This window comes from Amphiura filiformis, chromosome 11, assembly GCF_039555335.1.
Source record: "Amphiura filiformis chromosome 11, Afil_fr2py, whole genome shotgun sequence".
Lineage (NCBI taxonomy): Eukaryota > Metazoa > Echinodermata > Ophiuroidea > Amphilepidida > Amphiuridae > Amphiura > Amphiura filiformis.
In genome coordinates, this window is record NC_092638.1 from 48201254 (window position 1) to 48228207 (window position 26954).

The 26954-nt window shown below is 35.5% G+C and overlaps 1 protein-coding gene across 1 annotated transcript; it reads left to right on the forward strand.

Annotated features, from left to right (window-relative positions):
• Positions 1 to 26288, forward strand: LOC140164032 (demethylmenaquinone methyltransferase-like). Its single transcript, XM_072187306.1, has 5 exons — positions 1 to 237; positions 13415 to 13540; positions 22192 to 22330; positions 23461 to 23553; positions 25931 to 26288. Exons 1-5 carry the CDS (start codon positions 115 to 117, stop codon positions 26119 to 26121), a joined length of 672 nt encoding a protein of 223 aa, XP_072043407.1. The 5' UTR covers positions 1 to 114; the 3' UTR covers positions 26122 to 26288.
• The last annotated feature ends 666 nt before the right edge of the window (positions 26289 to 26954 follow it).

The following is a 26954-nucleotide window of genomic DNA, read 5'->3' on the forward strand; positions in this document are numbered from 1 at the left end:
ATAGACAAACAGATGCACGTAGCACCTGCCCAAATCGAGTGTCAGTGGTCATTAGTGTTCACAGTGCTATAACAAAAACAGTGATACCAAGCATAGCCCGGACTGAGTAAAGAAATGGAAAGCGTCAAAGGAATTTCGTCAGAAAAAGAATTTGCCATTCGCAAAGGTCTATATTTAGCCGGTCTTGAAGGTGTTGTTTGTGACTACTACAATAATCATGCACAAGATTACGAAGAGGTAGGTTCCCACATTTAGACTATTTACAATATTGCAGAGCAATTTCAACGTATAGAGTCCAAATTCCCCGTTTATTTATTTTCAGCCCGTTTTGGGGGCTTTTTGGCCGGTACTTATTAGTTGCTTTGAGTTTGTTGTTGTTTCTAACTTTCTATTAGACAATTAAATGAACAAAACAGAAAATATTGTCAAAAAATTATCAAGTTCTCATAGCAAATAGAAGTACCAAAATTGGTGTGTGAAGTCAGCAGAGGTTCTGTGTTGATTTTGCATTACTAAGGTAAAATAATGCACATATCAAATGCAACCCCGGCCCCTGGGGACCCGGGGATGGTCCGGGACTTGACATCATGTGACCCGGGATTTGACTCAAAATGTGTCCCGGGGGGAGCCGGGTGTTGACCGGGACTGGTATAAGACATGACGTCGGCCAAACCCCCGGGAAATTGGGCCGGGACTTTACCCGGGCGAGGGCCGGGATTATGTCGTAACTTACCCGGGGTTTTCCAACCAGTAAAATGGGCCGTGAACATGGCCGTGGTTTACTAGTAAGGATGCCCGCATTTATGAGCCGGGGAATCCTATCACTTGGCCGTACTTGAGCCGTGGATGTATATTAATAATCCACTGAGTCGTCACATTAATGTTACTGTTCATATAAATCCATTCCAAAAACAAAATCTTGGCTGTTGTTTCCAAATTTTGCAGTAGGCCTAGGTCATGTATCTGCTATTTAGCGGGGCTCTAAAGTTAGCATGTTTAACCAGACCACACTGGCTTCTTGACATGCACGTGCAAACGAGAGCCTGCTATACGCTTATTTATGCCAAATGTATTGGTTTTTATTTTTTACGTTATATTTTTTAAAGTTTTACCCACGCGCCGAGAGTAAAGTTTCAAAGATCGAACACGCGCCATTCCCGTATCCTGGACAGATGTAAATGCAGTGATCCAGGGGCCGGGGATGCATTTGATATGTGCACAAGTATGCCTATATATTTTAGGAACTTTCTTTCTGAATTGAAAATTTCGCAAATTCGCTGGTCCTCATACCATGCACACCTTGTTAGAGTATAAAGCACAGGGTACAATGTAATACTCTTTACATGCACAGTGGTACATGTGTCATTGCACAGATTCTGTGTTGAGAATCTGTTGTTAGTCATGTTAGTGTGTGGTCATACATGTTGTTATTTTCAAGCAGGGTCAATGCTATGTCGAATAAACTCAAGCGGAACGGTATAACAATTGAAATGGCAGCCACGTTGGTTCTAAGTTTTAAGTGACAGAGGGACATGTGTCTAGTTCGATTCCGAAACCATTCATACCTTTCACATGTTATATTGTATTAACGTGCGAATTGCCCTGTGGTACCTTATGGGGGACAGAATTTTATTTAAATGAGGACGAGTGACGTAGTATTCGATAGGGTCTATACACGATCAATTTGTTTGATCAATATCAAAGACCCTAGCAGCTATGTCACGATTTAGGGGGGAATTTAGTATGAGGTTTTCATTTCTAATATTTTTCCTCATAATACAATGAAAACAAAAGCAATAGCATTACAAACCCTAATAAAACAAAGTCAAACATAAGAATAATTAAAAAAGAATAAAAATATATTTCTTTTGTTTTTAATTGTATTATGAGGCAAATTATTAGAATTGAAAATAAGCATCTAAAAAGTCATTCTTATGTTTGACTTTGTTTTATTAGGATATATAAATATATTTCTTTTGTTTTTCATTGTATTATGAGGAAAATTATGAGAATTGAAAATGAGCATCTAGAAAAAGGTATTCTTATGTTTGACTTTGTTTTATTAGGGTTTGAAAATATATTTCTTTTGTTTTACATAGTATTATGAGGAAAATTATGAGAATTGAAAATAAGCATCTAGAAAATAGTCATTCTTATGTTTGACTTTATTTTATTAGGATCTGTAAATCCATTTCTTTTGTTTTTTATTGTATTATGAGGAAAATTAGGAGAATTCAAAATAAGCATCTAGAAAAAAAGTCATTCTTATGTTTGACTTTGTTTTATTAGGATATGCAAATATATTTCTTTTGTTTTTAATTGTATTATGAGAAAATTTATTAGAATTGAAAATGAGCATCTAGAAAAAGTTATTCTTATGTTTGACTTTGTTTTATTAGGAACTGTAAATCCATTTCTTTTGTTTTTTATTGTATTATGAGGAAAATTATGAGAATTGAAAATAAGCATCTAGAAAAAAGTCATTCTTATGTTTGACTTTGTTTTATTAGGATCTGTAAATCCATTTCTTTTGTTTATTGTATTATGAGGAAAATTATGAGAATTGAAAATAAGTATCTAGAAAAAAGTCATTCTTATGTTTGACTTTGTTTTATTAGGATATGTAAATATTTTTCTTTTGTTTTTCATTGTATTATGAGGAAAATTATGAGAATTGAAAATAAGCATCTAGAAAAAAGTAATTCTTATGTTTGACTTTGTTTTATTAGGATCTGTAAGTATATTTCTTTTGTTTTCATTGTATTATGAGGAAAATTATGAGAATTGAAAATAAGCATCTAGAAAAAGTAATTCTTATGTTTGACTTTGTTTTATTAGGATCTGTAAATCCATTTCTTTTGTTTTTCATTGTATTATGAGGAAAATTATGAGAATTGAAAATAAGTATCTAGAAAAAAGTCATTCTTATGTTTGACTTTGTTTTATTAGGATATGTAAATATTTTTCTTTTGTTTTTCATTGTATTATGAGGAAAATTATGAGATTTGAAAATAAGCATCTAGAAAAAAAGTCATTCTTATGTTTGACTTTGATCCAATCCTGCATCTAGGGTCCCCAATATATTCCAGAAAACTTACACATCAAAATTGGTGGGATAGTATAATTCGCAGGATAATAATGGTTATACATTTAAGAGTTTCACAGGATAATAAATAGCCTGGATGTTAGGATAGAAGAGGGTGTATGTTATGCCCTTACAGATGGGTGACCTGATCGACAGTCTCATCCCCCCACTTTTTCCTATCAAAATAGAGATTTTGGCATCAGAAGAAAGCTCAAAATATAGCCTATTCCGTTTAGATGTTATAAACGAAAAAATGTGGTATACCACACATACCGTTCTATGGGACATTGTGAAACACGTTTTTCATCGCCAGATGACTGAGGCCGTTTGAAAAACATGCCCAGTGCGTAAATAACACTCACTGTTTACCGTCATGTTATACCGGTAGTGATGTTTCATCATCTGTTATAGAGTCTGGTCTTTTCGAGTAATTGTCTCATGCATAGAAATCGTGATTCAGATTAGCAATGACCCATCGTGTAGCTTCGTGTGTGACAGTGTGCTTAGACTTCACGATGAGGCGAATAACAAGTCGCCACTGAATTTTGATGCCGGTAACTATCGACGGCTGTGATTGGTCGATTTGTCATGAGTTAATGACATTATTTCTTCTTGAAACGTAAATTTTCCATCATATGTTATAAAATATTATTTATTTTGAATTACTATGCATAGTTGTCTGTTAATATGTAGAATTATATGTATTTTTCATGTTCGCACGGCCACAATTTCTCATGGGTGGTCAGAGGTCGGCAATATAACTTACCCGGATGTGAACTATTTTTAGTAAATGTCGCTTGAACAAGTTTGTAAGTTGAAATATTATGTTCTGAAATTTGTTATAAACAAGGATATTATCATTGAGTGCTAAAAACGTAAATATTTGTTCATGTTTTTTTAATTTTATTATTTTACATATTTAAAACTTGTGTGATTAAGTTCCTTTGGCGTAGTAACATGTTGTTAATTTCATAAGTAATTTGCCGCATCTTTTACGTGTAGCGCACTATGTGAACAGGCAGTTAGCGTGGCTGGTGGTTTCCCTTTGTTCTTTATTTTACGTGACGGCTTCTGCATCAGCAGTTGGGATTTCGATCAGCTCTCCATCATTGTAAGAAAATCAACATTCGTTCATTTATATATAAGCTAGTATTATTAATAAGCTTACTATCGTAGAAGTAATATTATGATTTCGGCATGGGTAGTTGTAAATTTAGTAACGTATCGAAACGTATGGAAATGGATGGAAAAGGATGGAATTGGATGGGAAAAGGATAGGAACGGATCGAAAAGGATGAAAATGGGTCGGAATGAATCAAAATATGACTCAAATATCTCGAAATGAGTACAATAAGAGCTAAAATTCGTCAAAATGTGTTTCACCCGTCGGTCAAATGCTCAAATCACAGGACAAGTCGCCACAGCAGCATAGTATTATATTCCAATATCTGTGATGAAACATTGGCAGATCTCAATAGGTCAAGGCCATAATGTAATATTACTACATAATACACATTTTCAACACAATTTGTGTAATTAAATGTTCATGTATCATACATACACCAGTTGTAAACTTTTCAAGATAATTATTGAAATATAAATCTTTGACAATCCTTTTTTGAGATAGTTCATCAGCTATAAATAGAAAGTAACAATCCTGGAGAAGAACTGCATCATAAAAAAGTTTGATGAAAATTGTCTTTATAAAAATTGGGTATTTTTCCACAATTCATTCACCAAATTGGTCTATAGACATGATATCTAAATAATATTAAATCAAATTTTAGAATTTTATGCTCAGATTAAATTTAAACACATTTTAAGGTCTATTTGATAGGGGAATTGGAAACTACATGCAGGAATAGGCCTATAAAAATGTACATAAATCAAAAGTTAAAGCCGTAATGTACGATCTTTTAAAATGAGTTTGGTCAATTTTTTTCAAACCTGATTTTTTGGCATATTAATTTTGGTAATGCTTGTCAAGTCATATGTCCCAACTTACACCTATAAATTGGGATCATGAAGTTTTTATTTAATGCTAATAAATAATGTCATTGAGAAAAATAAAGTACTATTTATTTCATTAATTAAGTATTAATCTAAAATTAAAGAAGAATATTGTGCTTTCTTTCTTTCCTTCTTGCGTTAATTGATTGATTAAAAGAAAATCGAGGCCTAATTGTTCTTTCTTCCTTCCATTACCATGATTACTAGTACAGGGTGTCCCAAAAAAAGAGGCCCCTCATTGCGCCCTCTTTTTCTCATATTTCTGAAAAGTTGATCAAATATATTTTGGTATGTAAAGAAACCTTGAGTCGTTAGCTAAAATAAACCAAAACAATTATATCAATCGGCAAACAACTTTTGAAGATATGCTCTTTCACATAAAATTACCCGTTTTTCACTCTGTCCACGGAGAAGGTTTACCTACGTCGTACTTCAAAGATTGAAAAGGAGTACACATACCATGCATGAATATCAAACATTCCTCACTGATAACTTTATTTATGAAATGGGCTTTACCGGTGGGTTCATGGGTAATAGATTTTGTTAATAGTGCCATTAATTTGTGGGTAAAATGGATGCCGCATGGGAATTCCTTTGCTTTACTTGCAATTACTTACTTTTTTCTTGGTTATTTATGCCATTTGGTTTATTATGTTTCTTACTTTCTTACTTTGTTGTTTCTTGCTTTCTTTTTTTATTATTTACAACATTAGTCATTTCTCTTATTAGGATAAAGGGTAGCCCTAAAAGGCTGTTTGGTTTGTCTTTGGTTCTTCTGAAGTGAGTTTACTGTGCTGCTCTGCCCTCTACCTGTTGCCTCCTTGGTAAATACAGGTTTCAGTACTGGTCCTCATTGCATCAATTGCATTGCATACCATCCTTGTGCGCCAGATACGTGCGAGTGCATTCAGTAATACGTTTGCGAAGATCTTGGATTTGCCACAAAGGGAAAAATCAAGTGGTGTGAGGTCTGGCGATCGTGCAGGCCACTTCGCAGCATGAGCCATCCCAACCACTCTGTTTGCTATCCGTGGACAGAGTGAAAAACGGGTACTTTTATTCAAAAGGGCATATCTTCAAAAGTTGTGAGCCGATTGAAATAATTGTTTTGGTTTATTAAAGCTAACGGTTAAAGGTTTATTTACATACCAAAATCAATTTAACCAACTTTTCAGAAATAGGAGAAAAAGAGGGCGCAATGAGGGGCCTCTTTTTTGGGGGGGACACCCTGTATTTGAATTTTATTTGCATGAAAAGAAAATGCAAGAAAGAAAGAAATGCAAAAATAGGGAAGACAGGAAAACAAATGAAGGCACAGGATAAGAAAATACATTTTGATGAATTTTAGCTCTTATTGTACTCATTTCGAGATGTTCGAGTCATATTTTGATTCATTCCGACCCATTTTCATCCTTTTCGATCTGTTCCTATCCTTTTTCCGTCCATTTCCATCCATTTCCACCCATTTCCATCCTTTTCCATCCTTTTCCATCCATTTCCATACGTTTCGATACGTTACTAAATTTACAACTACCCATTTCGGCATAGGCCTAGTATTCCATGGACCTGTAGCAGTGCGTATTTTTAGCGAGAAAGTGTATTTGAAAATCACTCATGACTTTGCATGGTGCCGGTCGCTTGCCTACTGAGTACTGATTGAGTGAAATTTTTCGTTTCTTGGATTTTATTCAACCGTCCCGCAGTAGTGCATATTTTTTAGCGAGAATGTGAATTTGAAAATTCACTCTTGACTTCGAATTTCTGTTGTATTTGAAAATCACTCTACTTTGCATGGTGCAGATCGCTTTCCTACTCATGTAGGCCTACTGATTTAGTGAAGAATTTCGTTCATGCGTTTTTATTTCGGATTTTATTAAACGGTGCCGCAGTGCGTGTTTTTAGCGACAATATCACATGATGCAATGTGTATTTGAAATTCACTCTTGACTTCGAATTAATGTTATCCGAGCAATTCATGATCTAATGATTTTGGTTTGTTTCAACTTGTGCACTATGATATTCGACGATATTTGTTTGTTTCAAGTCGTGCACTACATTAATTTCTACTATCGACTTGTGCACTTGGACTGTGAATTTACGATATTCTTTTGTTTGTTTTTGTTTGCTGAAATCATACTATTAACTTCTACGATAGTAAGCTTATTAATTACTAGCTAAATGAAATGTTGATTTTCTTACCATGATTGAGAGCTGATCGAAATCCCAACTTACGCTGAAGCCGTCAAGAAAGAACAAAGGAATGTAAAGCGAAGCCACGCAAACTGCCTGTTCACATAGTTTCTATTAATGTGCAACACGTAAAAGATGCCGCCAACAAAACCAATATATAAAATAAAAGTACCCCGGGGGCCACTCACATAAATGGTATGTACGCATGCGTGACCAAAAAAAACAAACAAGGAAAAAGGGGTGTTTCTTAACATGTTACAAATATGTCAAATAGTACAAAACATAAACATCTATTTACGTTGTTAGCACTCAATGATAATCCTTGTTTAGCCGTCAAGAAAGAACAAAGGAATGAAAATCGAAGCCACACAAACTACCTGTTCACATAGTTTCTATTAGGCCTAATGTGCTACACGTGATAGATGCCGCCAAGAAAACCAACATAATAAAAGTACCCCAGGGGGCCACTCACATAAATGGTCTGTACGCATGCGTGACCAAAAAAAAAACAAGGAAAAAGGGGTGTTTTTTTAACATGTTACAAATATGTCAAATAATACAAAACATAAACATCTATTTACGTTGTTAGCACTCAATGATAATATCCTTGTTTATAACAAATTTTACAACATAATATTTCAACTTACAAACTTGTTCAAGCGACTTTAACTAACGTATAGTCCACATCCGGGAGCTTCCGGGTAAGTTATATTGCCGACCTCTGACCACCCATTAGAAAATGTGGCCGTGCGAACATGTACTGTGATTCTACATATTAACACAACTGTGCATAATTAACTTCATAATAAGCCTACATAATGTATTTCACAATTTCTACTCATTCCAAATTGCAATTTCCACTCACTTGAACAATGCATTTAAATAACATTCCAATTTAACCCCTTATTATGTTTTGATGAATCCAAGTGTGTGAAAATATTGGATCCAACACATAATAATGATAAAATTGGATGCTTTACGCCCAAATATTGGACTCGACTATGTCTCGTCCAATATTATAAAACTCAGCTCGACCAATAAATATGGGCTCAATCGATCCAATTTTATATCAAAGGTGATTTTATTAAACCATCCCTTTTTAATTCCAACAACCTTTCTTGTATAAACCTATGTGAACTCTTACTCCACTTCACATTACAACTGCCTCAGCGATGTTTGTCTTTTTTAAAGACTATTCTTGTTACTTCTAATATCAAAACGGCTAATGCTATTCACCTCAAAACTTGGGAATTGGATTATTTTGGCACAGGCCTCAGTGTAATAATTTAAAGACCATGAAACATACAAATACAATGTGGAATCCAAATGACGTCAAGAAATCCAATTAAGTTATCAGAATTCAGAATATTTTGCAACTTGAAAGTGACCGATTTTGAGAGAATTGCAACAAATGGAATTTGGCTCAAAATGTTCAAACAACTATAATCTTTACACTTAAAAATTATTTTTACCATATATTTATATTTTTAAAAAGAAATCTGATGTTATTCATTGTAATTCATCCTTTTGCCGGTTTATCCCTTTTAAAGGGATTTTTATTCTCACTAGTTTGAGGTCTTTATCTCTGTATATATTATTAACGTATATGGCAACGTAAACAGACAGGTTGGGCAACAATAAAGCCATGATTTTTCCGTGTTACAAAATTTAAATTCCGCGTTACAAATTGGACGATTCCGTGATTTTCCGTTTTACATTATAAAACACTGAAAAGTGCATACATTCCCATACAAGCATGTTTTTAAAAGTGGAATTTGTCTTATATAATTATGTGTACCTTTTTACTGTAATCTCCCCTCAACATCCCCATTATATTAAGTATCATCAATCTGTCTTGTGTGTACTTCCGATAGCTGTATCGGACAGAATCTTGCATCGTAGGCCTAGAATAAATGCTAGAATGGATTGTTTAATGGTTTCTTACTGCTAAATTATCACTTTTCTTTGTTTTCTTTTGCAAATCAACACAAACGTTAGACATATTACACAGTTTTTCACTATTTTGTGGCATTTTCAAATTTCCGTGAGCAAACCCGAATTCCGTGAATTTGTCCGTTTTCCGTATCACGGAGAAATCATGGCTTTAGGCAACAAGCACTTTGTTATTCACCATGCATGCACAAGCAGTACACTTAAATTATAATTGTCAAATGTTGACCCCAATTTTTTTTTGTTACGCTGCTCGGGCCCCCGATCCTTTGACTTTTTTTGGACTTGGTTTCATGGCTGTGTGGTTGGAGTGGAAAATCCAATCAATCACATGCACTGTAAAAATTACTTTTACGCAAACTTTTACTTAATGAGCACCAGTCTGGTTTTCGTCCTGGGCATTCAACAGAATCAGCCCTTGTTGATATGGTGGACGACTGGCTCTCTAATATCAATTCTGGTAAAATGACGGGCATGGCCCTTCTTGATTTAAGGAAGGCGTTCGATACCGTGAATCATGATATCCTGATTAATAAACTTCACGATATTGGAGCATCAAACAACACCCTCAATTGGTTTAAATCCTATCTGAGTGGCAGAATACAAAGAGTGTCGTTTAACGGAGTTGTTTCAGATACATTACCCATTAATACAGGTGTTCCACAAGGTAGTATCCTTGGCCCACTTTTGTTTATAATTTTTTATCAATGATATGCCTAAAGTAATAAAACATGGTAAGATTTCTATGTATGCTGATGACACTACATTGTATGTCAATGAAAGTGATGTTAACATTATGTCAAAGAAGCTTACGGAGGATCTTGAGGCGATAACTAAATGGCTGCATAAAAACAAGCTTTTCCTCAAAACAAGCTTTTCCTGTGGCACAAGCAAGTAAATTGTGTTATTCAGAAATTGTTCTGTAAAATATCTCTTTTAAGACGTCTGAGCACATTTCTTGATAGTAACACCCTTAATATCTTGTACAAGTCATTGATTCAACCCTGTTTTGACTATTGCTGTGTTGTATGGTTTGGTCGATATGATAATGATGTGCACAAACTCAATGTCTTACAAAAAACGATGTGCTAGAATTATTTTGAGCGTTAATTCCCAAACCTCGTCTAATGTTATGTTTCCAGTATTAGGATGGAATTCACTTTATGATCGTTGCAATTATTTTAAAGCACTGCTGATGTTTAAATCTTTAAATGGCCTGGCGCCATCATATCTTTCTTTCAAATGTAAATATGTATCTGATAATCATGGCATTCATACAAGACAAGCTGCAGCTGGTCTGCTAGCGTTGCCACCTTGCTCTAATGGTAATGATACTGAATATTTTAAATTTTCTTTCTCGTACAGTGGTGTTGAGGTATGGAACAAAATTGATTATGATGTAAGGAACGCCTCAAATTTACAATGTTTTAGGAATATGTATAAGTTTAAGCAAGGAAGCACTAGAAGTACTTCCATGGTTTAAGCTATAATATGATGTTATTAGTGGTTTCGTATGTATATTTAACAGTGTATTTATATATAGAGATGTTCATTTGTTTGGGTTTTTTGGTCAAACAATTGTTCCTCTAGTTGGTGCTATATTATTTTGTCATGCTGGTTTGATTTGATATGTGTTAATAATTTTTGTTGTATTCTAATGTAATTTTAAATTTCTGTTGTGCAATTGTTATATGATGCAGGGCCCCGTGTAAGAACAGCATTTTTGCTGATCGGGTTACCCTGGGTAAATATGATGTAATAAATAAATAAATAAATAAAAAACTGCACTAAATCCGATTCTGACGCTTTTGGCGCACCATACTTTAGCTATAAAATTTCAATCAACATAACAAAATAGCTTCAAATCTCTAATTACACAAAGTTCAACTTTCTCTACACAAAATGTCATGACAATTTGCAATCATCTGTGCTGCTTGTTCTGCAAAAACATTGCATTTAATTTAACCTACTTAACTTTCTTACCAGATTTGTGTTCCAATCCCTGCCACACAATGACCTGAACTTGAACACTGACCCAATTTCAGACTTGTTTGACTCTAAACAATGTCCAAAACAAGGAAGTACAAACTCAAAAAACATCCCAATTTGACAAACATTTATCTTACTCCTCCCCCACAAGAAGCACAAATTGTTTACATTTAGATGCACATTAAAGTCACTAACTCACAGTAAAATTATAGGGCCTACACATATAGTCCAATGTCATATGTCGTTGCCTGTCGATGCTGCCGTCGATCTTGCTTGTCCTGTGGCCGTGGTCATGCGCGTATTTTTTTGGGGGGCTTTGGGGGCGCCAGCCCTCGGGGTAAAAGCAGGGGGCGGCAAAAACGAAGGGGCGGCGGAAGAAGAAGGGGCGGCAAACGAAGGGGCGGCGGAAGAAGAAGGGGTGGCAAAAAGAATTAGTAAAGAAAAAAGGGCGGAAAAATGTGAAAAGTATAAAAATTTTTGAAAAAATGTTACTATACATCAAAATGTGTTGCTTTTAGGGCGCTAGCGCTTATAATCCTTTTGCCCCCCGGGGTAGGAGCGGCTACGGTACGCCACTGGTGGTTGTCACGAAGTGCACTTATCGAAGAAATTTAAACCGATATTTTGGCTGGCCAGCGTTTAATCTAAATTGCAAAATGTCCACTGTTGACCCACATGCGATGCAGAAACATTGGCGTCTTCGCTGATCACTCACCGTCAATACGTTATCATGTCCTTTGCGTTGTATTAAAGCTCCCAAAACTTCATCGGAGGCTGCATACCAATCTGGGGGATAATATCCACTCACATACGGACAGGAATGTGAATCTTTCTACATATCTCGGCATATTATGAAGCAAAATGTAATCACAATCAAAACTTGTCGAACTTGGTTTAAAACTTTAAATTTGCATTGTCCATTTACTGCTGTTCCATCTTCCTCGGTTTTCTACCCACAAAAATATTGTCCAAGTCAAAGTAAATGAATCTTCCATTGCTCCCAACATCCCGTCTGACTCTTCCATGAAAGCATATGAACGGCTCTTTTCAGAACCACCGGATCTTCAAAAAGACTTTTCCGTCTCTAGGTAATCGTTTTAAGCAGCCCGCACCCTATATATATATCTTTAAAAAGATCAAAACATTGCACAAAGAGACGCCACAACGTGAGCAGGTGAGAGTACTAAATTAAGAAAGGACAGTGTGAGCTCGGGACTTCGCGGCCATTCCGAAAGGTGACTCTTGACCATATTTGGAGAATGATGTCATTCACTCTTAAGCTGCCTTTAGTTAGCAGACGACACCGCATAAAAACGCCTTTTCTCATTTTTTCGGAAGTTCTAAGTAATTATCTCGTATTTCTTATTTCGTAGATTATTTAATTACCCTTTAAAACAAAATGTGTGGTAGAGTTACCTATTTAGATTTGTTTTCATAATTTATTTCCAATTTGACCAAGCAATTCTGCTCGTTGTTCTTGATGATTGACAGCTGCATATCGATGGTACAAAAATGTGATTATTAAGGCCTGTTTCCTAGAGGGCGTAGCACAGTTCACTGACCTCCGACCCTGACTGACCTGCACTTTTTGTCACGTAGACAGATTGTGACCTGACCGCTGCGTACAAAGCAGGTGATCGCGACTGTTGGAACGCTCACTGTCCATTTTGTCGCCCCCTCCGACAAAAAGTCCAGGCACGCCACTGATTTGCCATCCTTAATATTGGCCCCTGTGCTATTTTGCTGACAGGGCTCTTGGGGTTGTTGAAATACTCATATTATCTGTGGTTTATTTGAGCGAAAACTGGAGCAAATGTTATCGTCTTTTCGATGTAACTGAACCAGTTTGGTGTGAATATTCATGAATAAGGGTTTCCCCGAAGACCATAGTTCCTAATTTGGGTAAAGGAATGAAACGTCAGCTAAAATTAGAACCAAAATACTACGTCATTCTTATTACATCGTCGATTCCTAGTTGGTGATTGGCCGCTTTAATTTAAGCGATTGTACTCGTAGACAAAATTTGATTTTAATATTAAATGAATATTTCTATAATAGATTATAATTCAATTTAATAATTGTTTTGTTTTTTTAATCTGAGGAAATTAAACAAAATATGCTGTTAAGGATGATTATGATGATCATGACGAAAATGGTAATTGTTGTAATTGTAATTTTTTTCTTTTAAAGTATTCTACCATAACTGGTAGAACCGTTGGTGCTCTTGAGTTGGCTAAGGCCGTGGCTCGAACGAATCCAGATAAAGATGCCACCATATTAGACGTGTGTGCTGGGACAGGACTTGCCGGGGAGCAGGTAAGAGACTGCGTTTTTGTTGAATGAATGCGTTATAAGTTTTTGTGTTGAGATAATAATAAATGATGATAATGATAATAATAATGATGATAAAATACGGTATTCCAGTTAAAATACCGTAAAATTACGTAGGTCGTAGAAAAACCGTTAAGAATGAATTTTGTACAACGTTTATCCACTCTCTTAAATTAAGATTGAGAAATCAGTCTTAAAGATTGAAAATTCAAACTAAATTCCATTGCATTTTCAATCTAATTTTAGACTTTTCCCTCAACACAATCTTTAAGATTGATTTTTCAATTTTTTAATCTTTGGTTTTAAGGGGTTGTTTGGAATGACAGGTGAGTCAGGGGTCAAAAACAAAATTTTTACCTTTTTGACCTCAGCACATGTGTATGTATGATCTGCCATACAAAAATTTAAAAAACAATACCTCAAAGTATCATTTTTAATGTTTTTGTCATAATCACGCTTTTCTACAAATTTCATCTGTTTGTACCGGGGGCGTGTCTGTTGCCAGGTAGGCCTACATGACAGCATAGACACACGTTACAACCTTGAATAATAATACAGAATGACGTTATATTCTTCTTAACCTATCTTAGAACTGCCTATTATTTCAATTGTTATACTGTTCTGGTTGGTTTATTGCATATACTGTATAGAAATTATGCAATATGACGTCGAGCATGACAGAGTCATCTTCATTCAAATAAAATTCAGGTACCCGTAAGGTACCACGGAGCAATTCGCACGATAATACAATAAAACAGATGAAAGGTATGAATGGTTGTGGAATCGAATTGCAGACCTGTCCCTCTGTCACCTTAGAACTGCATCTCGTAGGCAATGGTAGGTAATAAACCAACCGGAACGATATAACAATTGAAATAACAGCATGTCTTGGTCTCAATTCAAGATGTGCAATTTGGACACACCTACTCGTTGGCTGATTTATACTTCAACAGTTCCTCAAAGTGATATCAGAAAAGCCACTATCTCATTGTTCATTGGCCCGCAGTATGCGCTCGCCCTGGGGCACTCAACTTTAGAATTGATGGGTATATGTGCCTACATTTTGTACAAGCGTCGCGAAGTAGGCGCATATCAGTACAAAACGTTGGGGTTTTTTTATAAAAAAGGGTCAATTATGTACAATCAAAATGAAAAAGGGGTCATTGGGTATAATATTTTGAAAACTGAAGGTGCCTGGTCATCAGGTATAGTCGGCTTCCAAAGAGGGGCATATATTGACAGGCACATACCGTCACCTCTAAAGTTGATGCCCCCCGGGTGCTCGCATTATGTAGTAGATAAAGGGTGAGAAACAGACCATTACCATAGATAATCGGTGTCTTGTTGAGGTATGGTGAGCATGTTAGTCGCTCGGAAGGCGAGACCCCGAAGGGGTCGAGCCTTCCGAGCGACTAACATGCGAACCATACCTCAACATGACACCGATTATCTATGGTAATGGTCTGTTTTGAACCGTTTATCTTACATATACGGTGAGCCAAAATAAACGAATTTATTGTTATGGTTAATTCATTTTCCAAAAGACAAACTGGAAATGCTGATATGATTATCTTGTGTAAGTTTAGGGTTTTCCAAAAATAAAAACACACCGGGACAGTGTAATATTCTCCCCGTGTGTCCTGCGTTTGAGTCTACGAGTCTTATCTAGTGTCAATTGAAAGTGATTTAATCAAATCAATACAGCATTGATTTTAACCGGAGATTCTATTCAATTCACTTGTGGTCATGTCCCACTCGATTATACATATTCGTAATATTAATAATGAATATGTAAATAGTTCAAATGTCAAAGTGGGTGTGTTTTACCTAGACATGGCGGTAACTCATTTAACACCATAGAATTTATATTTATCTTTAATATACTTATAGAACAAATGTCCTGAACCAAATCAATGCATATTCCTGGGTACCTTCCTCGACCTTTTTTGGTTGGGGTTAGGCCGCAGATTGTTGTAGCTTTTCTACATCTAGTCTTGTGGCCTGTAATGTACTGCATTTTAGGTGCAAAATATCCTTGGTTGAACTTAATTTGTAAGACTTCATGGCTCTTGTTTTGTTACCTACTTTGTCGGAATCTGCGTTAGTTGGGAGAGGGGGGACAAAGGTAGATTGACATCCTCGTCCTAATTATACAGGCTTTAAGACATAATACAAACTAATTTGCATTATTCAATAAAGGTGTTCTTGGTGTCATTCAATACACACAAGTATTGTTTACCATCTTCATTTAAATCTAATATGCATAAACTTGCATAATAATTTATGCTGATCGTGTAAAATATATTAAACTTTGATGCATTTTAAGTTTGTTGAAATGTCCAAAAAGTCAAATAATGTGGCCAGTGTTTCTAAATATGAACATGTAGTTCTCTTGTTCAAAATTTATTGACCTGACCAAGATTATCTTGACCTGACCAAGATTATCTTGACCTGTCCAGATTATCTTGACCTGTCCACATTACTTGATATAATCGACAGTTGACCAGACTTTGAACAAAAGAAATACAATAGATAATGGAACAAAAGAAGAGGGCTAGACGTATATATTTTGTTCATGGCTCGGCTTTTAAAACTCCCACACATCACAATAAGGCTATTGAAAAGTGTATAGAATAGCTAATGATAGACTGGTCCCTGCGATTAGTCGCGGACCCGAGCGACAATATAGTAAACACATCGAGTTTATAACACAAGTGACAGTAGTCGTGAATTATGGAGGGTTTCATTGAACTTCTACCAGCAAAATATGGAATAATACTAACACAAGACACCAATCGAGATGATGATACCAGCCATAATGGAAGGCTTGTATTTGACCTTCTTATGAATCAATTTCGTGGCGAGAAGTTAAAAAGGTAATGTATATTTCAAGAAATTTGGGTTCAAAAATTCCGTATCAGCTCGTATCATCAATTCCGTAAATGTGACCGTACAGCACGAATGAGCCGTAAATGTCCTCAATTGTATTCTGACTTATAGTGTAAAATGGGCATGAAGGTCATATTCATAGGTATTTCAATTTGGTGCTACGTGTATCTCATTAAATGAGGTACACGTAGCACCAAATTGAGGTACCTATGAATACGACCTTCATGCCCATTTTACACTGTAACTCAGAATACAATTGAGGACATTTACGGCTCATTCGTGCTAATACGGTCACAAATATAACGTATAGAGGCACAACTTGACAATAAACTGAACTATTTAAACGTAAAGGACGCACTGGATACACATAAATTTGTGTTTCCTTGCTGGCGGAATAGTTGTAAAACTCTTTTTGTCAAAAAGTTGGACAATTTATGAATTATGATTGGCAAAATAGCGAAAGGAAATAGACTTTTCCAACCATGTAAAACTACACTGGGTTGTTGACATGGTCGACATACATAAAGACATACGCATGTTCCTAAAGTAGGAGGTAAGTACTATAATTAATTGTTTAAAGTGCTCAACATACCAGCAAAAGGTCATAGGGTCATCAGAGTACAGGGACTTTGTGAAATACTGGGTACAAAAATAAAGTGCGTGAGCCGATATGCAACATCAAATATAAAAGCCGATTTACATAATTTCCCATGACCTTACAGAAGTGATCGTGCTCAAATATAAAACTATAGAGTTTGGTCCTTGATATGCACCATCAATTGTGTACTTGTGATCAATATTGCTAGGCAAACAATCACAGCAAACATGCCAAAATCCTCCCATTTCTCCTCCATTTACACACATATAAACCCATCCCTTAACAGAGCACGGTGAACGGGGAAGAACGGGCATAGACATGACTCCAGTTATAATACCGTAAAATAACCGTTGGGCCAATTATTGTCCAACCATTCGCAAATAAGCCCAAATGAGACAAAAAGCACGAAAAAACAAAAAAAACAAAAAAACAAAAACAAATTAGCTAGTGATGCAATGTATGTAATCATTAACCTTTATATACATATCTACCCAAATACACTCGAACCACAATTGCCTATGTTATTTATACAAGTCATTTACCTTAATCAGAGAAGATGTAAAAGAAGGAGATAGATCCAGCTATCCTCAAACAAAATATGTGTGTTGCCGCTCATTCAAAAGCAATCACGCTATTTAGGTTTAACAATAAAATACAACAAAAGGGTTCGAACCCATGACGGGTGTGATGCACAAGTTGCTGCTTACTGGTTTTAGGGAAAGGTCAGTGTCTGTATACCATCAATACCATGCATACCATGCATGCAGATCCTAACATCCAGTTTATTTCAAATAAAATATGATCGAAGTAAATAATGGCAAATAATAATTTTGCACGCTTGGTTACGCTTTCAACCTCTACGATTTATGATACAGACTATTTTCAATTATCAAAATATCTTTATTAGGTTTGCAGGAAATGACAGGAAAATACATTAAAACAATAAAATATAGATGATCAAAAATCATCCCGTTTCTAACAAAATCCTAAAACACTCTCCTAAATAATTAATATATATTCCAAAATGGGCGGATTTTTTTGGAATTTTTACAAAACTACATTTCTTTCTTATAGTATCCACGTGCGGTATCCCTGCAGAGCAACATCAGGTACTTAACACACACGTGTCATACTTTCAAGGAATTATCTATAGAAACATTGGATATGGTTTCAATTCTGGAGTGAAAATTAATCAACCGTAGTCGGCAAGGCACATCACATCAAAGGCTACTTTCAAGTAGATGTGTAACTACTTGAGAATAAAGGACTATGAATAGGTGCGACAGGATAACCTACGGGATTATCTCAAGGATATAATTCCGTTCTTCCTCCTTCTTTTTCAACTTTCCTGCCTTAATACACTTACCGGGAAGAAGAAGAAGAAGAAGCAGAATAATAAAAATAAAAATAATAATACCAATTTTAAATATGAAATAGGTCCTGGACAGTACCTGCCTCCAATCGGAAATTGTCATAGGCGATGATAGTTAAAATTAAAAATCGAATAAAATAAAATAAAATCCCAAACTATGGGATATTATAATATATTAATTATATAAATATAATTTCCAACTTGGAAATTCCTTGGTAATTACTAACTTGTAATACCTTATTTTATTACAAGTATAACTTGTATACTAATTGACATGTCAATCAATAACCTGTCAATCATCCTTTGTGCTTTGATCTAATTGACGGTACCCGCGGAGCCGTGGATTATATTGATTGATCAACTATGAAAAGATTGTCGGTTCATGTCATGTTGGCTTTTAATATGTAATTGCATTTTTAATTAACGTGGCGAAATATCATGACTTTCTAGGCTGTATCTGAATTCTCTAACTTATATGCTATGCTGATATAATAGATTAAACTAAACTTCTGAGAAAATGTATAACTAAATTCCAAACTCTAATGCAATTTCTTGCCTGCAGAGTCCGATTAAAATTACAAATAAAATGAACTAGAAAACTCTAATGCAATTTCTTGCCTTAAGAGTCAAATATAAAAGATTAGATTAATTAGCTGAAAATCTCCAATGCAATTTCTTGCCGAAGGAGTCATTTCAACATGTTTAACTAGTATAAAACTCTAATGCAATTTCTTGCCTAAAGAGTCTGAAAATTTCATTGAATAAATTTAAGGTAAAAGAACTCTGGTGCAATTTCTTGCCTTTAGAGTAATGAAATTCGAAAGATATACACACGGTTATTTTATTATATTTAATAAATGAAAGCGACACAGGACACATGGGAACAAAGTCATTTCTCTTATTGGAAGGTAGGGTGGCCCTGAAAAGGGCCTTTGGGTTTATTAAACAGAACTACTGTTTTCTGGCCTTGGAAGGCTTCCAGGCCGGGCGGAACGATGGGTCCCGCTGATGATGCCACCACTGCTGTTGTTGCGGTGGAGGACCCCATCCCCACTGGGGCGGGGGAGCGTGATACTGCCGTGGAGAGTAGCGTGCCCTTTTATTAGGCTGTTGACTAAGTTGCTTCTTGTTCTTCTGCTTGTTGCTTGAGGGCTTTCTTCTTTGGTCGAGGATTTCTACCCTCTTCCCTTTCTTGGTCTCAAGGCTCTCCTCGAATCGCCGTCTAGCTTTGTGAAGTTCAAAAGCTGGAACTTTACTGTCTAGCTTTCTCCTAGCCGAGGCTTCTGCCTCTTCTAAATCCGACTCACTTTCTGGGATGACTACATTTTCCACGTCATCTCTCAGTAATTTGATAAATGCCAAGTCCTGTGCCTTGTTCATGGCTTCAATTTCAATTCTCGCTTTGGCCGAAAATTTGCACCCAGGTGCGAGGCCGGGGAGTTTTCTTGCGACACGGTACTCCGCCGGAATTTTTGAGGGGTCCAAAATCCAATTGTCAAATTTTGCCAACTTCTCTTCGTTGATGGCCAGATGTACAATTTTGGTCTCCACCACCTGAATTTGATCGTTAACTAACGTATGGGCGACTTTCGAGATCTCCGTATCAATTAACTTAGGTGGTGGAGGGGGGACATCTTGTCGAGCAATTTGACCTGGGGCAATTAGTTCTGGGTCCTGAGTAGGCCCGATCGGATCATCATCATGTACCTGGTTTTTCAACCCTTGCACTACCAAAACTGTCTCTTTTGGACATGTTGAAGAAATTGCCACCTGCTCTTTCGAGCCTTGCGACATGCTGCTAGACGACGACCCCGATTCTTGACTTGCTGACTTCTTCTGGTGGCTTCTGCTAAGCTTGTTATTCTTGCTGCTTCCTTCCATTGTGGAAAGGGTATCACGAATGATGCTCCTGACTAGAAGACATCCTCTTTTAAGTCCTACCCGGAAATGGCGCATTGCGTTGATTGGTTGGTAAAGGGAGAGATATGATTGGATCGTAAATACTGGCCAATCGGATGTGAGGGAATAAGAGCCAATCAAAAACGTTTCGTTTCAGCGCCTGCTGGCGCTGTTATGAATCATGTTTGGTGAACTTTGATCATGAAAAATCATACATGAAAATAAGGAAATGTATCTTATCTGAAAAGTGACAAAATGGCGGATGAAAATTACACATTAAATACCAAAGACATAAGCGTATACTTGCTTATGTAAAATCGTTTTGTCAGCTAACTTGCTTCCCAGTATTTTATAGTAAAAGCGGCCCAACCTTGTGCCGGGGAATGATAACATTAAAACAGACAAATCCCACTCATATCGGTGTTTAACTACAAATTGTCCCACAAATCAAACTGTTGGAACAAGTTAACACCGTTGCTACTAAACATACAGCTAGCAAGACGTGTTTTGCAAGCTGTATGCATGCTTATATACAAAATCACGTTTCTAGAGTTAAACTCTGTCATCAGTTGCGCTGTGAAGGTCTATAATGGTTATAAACTGACCTATGTTTTAGATTTAAAACATATATATATTATAATATATGTAAAATAAATATCTGGTTTTAGCTTACCAGGAAATATCAAAGCGCTATGACTATGTCATACTGAGCCTTAATATTTATTTAATTCCAGACACTCAATAGGCCTACTACTTTAACCTTTTGGTTCTTTGTAGTAAGGTCTAAAACGAAATGTCCTTAGTAGAATTAAATCGTCGATCTGTTACCAGGTATTTAGTATAAATACATGATAAATGATACATACAATGAAGACTGTAAAGATGCCCCACTTGGATCCTTACAATTACATGCACGAATATTTGTGTATAATATAACGTGCGAAATAAGAAATTATTATACTTAATAATATTCCAATTCTAAAGAAACTTTCTGATCTTAAAACACGAATATATATTTCTGATCTCTCGTGCTTAGATATCACCCTAGTAGGCCTAAATATATTATAGGCCTATGTTGGAGATATTATAATCAGTATGGCTCGAGCTTGAGCTATATAATTAAGGACACAAAAAAAAAAAAAATGGTCAAAGTTTTGTGTCATAAATACTAAAAGGGCAACTTTAACATGACTAATAATAATAATAATAATAATAATAATAATAATAATAATAATAATAATAATAATAATAATAATAATAACACTAATAATAATAATAATAATAATAATAATAATAATAATAATAATAATAATACTAATAATAATAAATCGCAATTATTTTAAACTGTTGCGATTTGGTAGTTCACAGCATCTTACGAATGGTAGTGAGCTTTGAGCTTTGGCAAAAATTGCATTGATCATTAATTCATAGCGAGTGTGTAGAATAATTCAAATACCACTGATATACTTTTGTAGGTCCTGTGGTTCTAGAGTTAGGTTGTAAAGAGGGCTGAAACAACACTTTTGTAAAACGTACATAACTTATTCACAACAATAAATCAAATTTTCAAAGTATATGATTTGTAGAATAAACTTTTTCAAAATATCAAAGTGTTACTTTTCAATAATATATTGATTTAGATAATGAAAATCGATTTTTTGGCTGCTTCGACCAACAATACCAACAATTAATGTCTGATGACAAAATACATAACTTTTAATCAATATTATGGCACATAACACCAAAATTCTGAACATCAATCAGATGGGGTAATCAATGTTAACACTGATCACTCACATAGACATATTTGGGACATCTCCGAAAAAAATGACAGCCCTTGTTAACTATTATATTGTTTACGTAACTTTATCAATCCAGCTCAAGAAACTCGGTTACACCAAGGTTGATGCATTGGATTTCTCTCAGGCAATGCTAGACTTGGCTAAATCCAAGAATATTTATCGCAACTACATATGTGATAGCGTTCAACTGCACAAGAATAATCAAATAGACGACGGTGAGTATTGTTTAGGCACAACATCCTTTTTGGTCCTATAGCGCTATCGGTCCCTGAAGTGTACCGATAGCATTTTTTATCGTACCCTGAACATATGTACAATGCATTCGTTTTTTTATTTAAATGAAAAGTAATAACACTATGCAACTGTTAATTATTATGCTTGATACAATTTATTATATCTCCAGGGAGCGATGTTGAGAGTCATCGGTACATAACCGGGCACCGATAGTTCAATTGGACCAAATTCGATGTGGTGCCTTATTTGTTTGTTTGTCCATTGTGGTCTTTGTGGGGTTTAGGTTTTTTTGCTACCTCAATCCCAAAAGAAAAATTCTCCTCCTTAAGTTAAGTAAGTTGAGCCACCGGATAAGCTGGACGACACGGGCGACATCATTATTTTAAGTAAACAATTACGAGGCGAAGCCGATTTATTTTACGTTAGAAATAATGATGTCGTCCGTGTTATATGAGACGATAGATGCACGACAGCGGCTAAGAACATTACCTTTATTCTCATTCTTAAATACTTCAATTCAAATAAAAAAATATTAATCATACTAAATTGTAATCAAATTAAATCCTACATTTACAAGGAATTAAAACAAGGGGCCTACCTAGGGCTTAGAATTGATCAATCACGTTGTTGCTATGCACATTATTTAGATTGGTTCAAATAGGATAGGAAATGCTCTTTATGAAATCAATTAGGCAAATTGAGGACATATTCTTAGGCCAATTGGTTATCAAGTTATGAATAAAATATTTTTAAAAATACCATGTTTCATTTATATTTGTTTTATTGCTCAAACAAATCGCCATTTTTCTTACGTACACGTTCAGCATTTCTATACCTCTCCCCTCGGACGCTTTGTACGTAAGTGAAAATGGCGAAAATTATGGATGGCCCCTAAAGTTGTGAAAAAAGTATTTGTCATTTTTCCCCAGTAGGTAAACACTATAATGGTGCTATTTTGTGGACATAAAAATTACTTGTGGACATATTATAAATAATGTGTTGTCCATTATAATTATGGGGAATTTTTATGAATGAAATCTTTCATTTTTATGAATGAAATCTTTCATTTTGCAAAACAAGATCATAATTGTTAAATTCTACTTTTGTACAGGTGCTTATAACATCTTGTGCATGAATGGAGGTATGTTACCCGGGCACATTACACCTGATATGTTGCCTGAGTTTACCAGGATAACAAAACATGGTAAGCATTTCGGGAAAAACAGCTAATTTTCAAATGACACGCTAGGTGACGTCAATACCGGTAGATTGAGGGGGTAAATCATGCTGGCCGTATACGCCAATGTCACGTGTCATGAATTTTTTGAGCAAATCGGTTAAATTCTGGTGTCATAAATATAATGTGTTGGTAAGAACATAGATAAAAGAGAGATTGCGATGTCCAACGCGGTACGTCATACGTACGTTTATACGTGCGTTTATACATGCGTTCAAAAATAGCATGAGGCTTGTTTCAGATTTGTTTCGTCAGAAAGAAATGACTTTTATTAATATAACTAAGGAGATAATTTCTAAAATGTGTGGTGCTAGAGGTTGTAACATGCCTAGAAAATATAAAGCAATAAAGCTAATTATATCCATTGTTTTCCTCCATGGCGCCAGCCAATGTGCGTTCCGTATAATGTGTACCTGCTCGTTAAACATGCGCGCATATAAATGATTATAGGTACTTTTCATTAAAGTGGATAATGCCCTAATTATAAAGTACTAGATTTCGCGGTTCTCGGGTTGGGTGGTTCTTGTGACTATCTCTAATTACCCAACACCCGTTACCCATATAGGCCTACTTGCCCTGACCTTTTAAACTACTATGATATACGTCTCTCAATGATTAAGACCCAATTTGACACAATAATCAACTTAGTAGTTTTGTAGCTGTGATGCTTACTTGGCTGTAACCTGGAAACCCATCGTTCGCCTCTTCTCCTGCTACCACATATATGAGGGCCCCCAAATACCCCGAAATTAGTATCTGGATGTAGGTTGTTACAAAAGATGATAAAGTAATAAAATCAATCGGGATAAATGTGAACGCAATTAGGCCTAATATAACGGGTTACAGGTTAGGGTTTAACTACGGAAAAAAATATTGCACCCCGGAAATAGTCATGTTCTGCTACTAATAGGCCTCTGCACGTGTGCCGTTTTGAAATATGTGTTGAAAATAGGCCTATTGATCAGATGAGATCTGAACGATTAACCACACTGTAATGCTTTCCGATGCTCGCACTGCGCCCGTCGGTACTCCGCGCACTACGCGATAGCGCACCGCCCGCACACGATAGCGCGCGGACAGAGGGACGGACGGACGGACGGACACGCCATGATTAGTATTATGATAAAAACATCACAACATGGGTTATTACATTTTTCCAACAGGTCTTTGAGATAATATATTTAACATTAAGGTTAACAGATGATAACTGTGAAAATAATTGCCTAGATGAATGTTCTCATAAATTATGTGATGGATCAAGCATACTCCAGAGTTATATTATTTGTGTGGTACATAAAACAATGGTTTTAAAGTTTAAAAAAATTTCGTTCATGTTGTCACAAATACGTTACCTAAATTCTACTCCCCTCGGAAAAAACGCTGTGATAAATGAAGCCAAATATCATACTAGACTTTAGTACATTTGGTGATGACTGATCAAGTATGGGTATTAGGTCGGTAAGTTTTTAAACTTATCGATTAAGACAATGGTGGGAAAGGGCTTAACAGATACGTTACCACAGATACGTTACCCCTAATACATACATTGTTTCGTGTTCTGAAACTATTAAAGTTTACGATTCTGAATGATTTTCATGAATTCTTCGTGGTTGGCATTTTGTCATTCCTGAGACCAAACTTGAACACTTTATCGGAGAATGTACCAGTAAATACTCAACCAACGAGTTCTGTATACGGCGTTCGGCCCTCTTGTGACTCCAAATGATTGTGACTAAAACCAACATTAACACAAGAGGGCGCCTATACAGGTTCTTAACTTAATTTAAAAATGGAACTAACATGGCGCTTAAACGTACGCTCCAAATCATAATACAGATTCAATTAAAACCATCTTCCAGGATTGATGATACATTAATGTAAGAAAACTGTACGTTTTGGTGTAATGTTTGGTTGCAGTTCGATAAACACGTTCCTATACGTCGCTTTAATAGTTGGGAAGTTTATGACACCTAATTTTGTTTTCATTAAATTCCCCAATGGCCGTAGTGATGAGAATCACGTGGTGGGCGTACCTACCCCGAGGGCGTAGAATCCTCGCTCTCCCCCATACACTGCAAAAAATATTTTACTCAACATTGAGTAAAAAGGTTACAAGTCAGCAGTGGAGTAAAAAATTACTCAACATTGAGCTCATAGGTCACAACTTTACAAATGAGTAAAATATTACTGTCAACATTGAGCTCATGTAAAATATTTTTTGCAGTATACCCTATAAAAGTGCATTACCATATCTTTCCCAAATAAAGTTATCATTGCGTGGGTTCTGACCAGGTTCCTCCATTTCGCTTTTGCTTCTTTGTTTAAATTTGACTTTTCTTTTCAGGTGGATCAATTGTTTTCAATATTACCGAAGCATCTTTGAAATGTTATCCAGGGTTTTCTGAAGAAGTTGTCGAAAACGCATTGAACTCCTTCGTTGCTGATGGAAGTTGGACATCCTGGACCAAAGTGACAGCAAATTACTTCGGCAAAACCGGTGAACAGTGTATTATATACACTGCCATCGTGTCATAAGAAACCTGAACTGTTACGGTGCATGTGTATAGAAATACAAAATCAATTTCTTAAGGGAAGGGGTATGAACGTTTGGACAGTATTTATTGTGGGACATTAGAGCACATCAGACATATCGAATAGCATTCTGAATACGAAGAATGTCATTCTGATATCAAATAATTTTGATTTTTGAAATTCGCAATTTAATACACATTTTATGGCAAATCATTAAAAATTGATATTTTGATATTTAACAGTACTTGAAGTAAACTTTATAAATCTGATGATTTATACTTAAAGTGTATAAAAAAACCGACGATCAATTGAAAAATTTGACCTTTCGTATTGAAGATATGGATTTTTTTTTCCCAAAACACCAAAAAAAAATTAGGGCTTTTGGGGAAAAAATCCATATCTTCAATATGAAAGGTCAAAAAAGGTCAACATACACTTTAAGAATATATCATTAGATTTATAAAATTTACTTCGAGGACTGTTATATATCAAAATTTTGAAAAATATCAATTTTTTATAATTTGTCATAAAATTTGTATTATATCGTGATTTTCAAAAATGAAAATTAGTTGATATCAGATATACATGCTTCGTATTCAGAATGCAATTCGATACGTCTGAGGTGCTCTCATGTCCCCTAAAAAATACTGTCGAAACGCAATAAACGCTCATTCCAGATCCCTTAATGAAAGAGAGAAAAAGAACAAAACAATGATACAAAATCAATTTGTTAATGAAAAAGAGTAAAAGAACAAAATAATGATATTGTTAACAAAAATCATGTAATCATTTGATACCATATTATATTAAGAACTGAATCTAAGGGATTGGTAGCA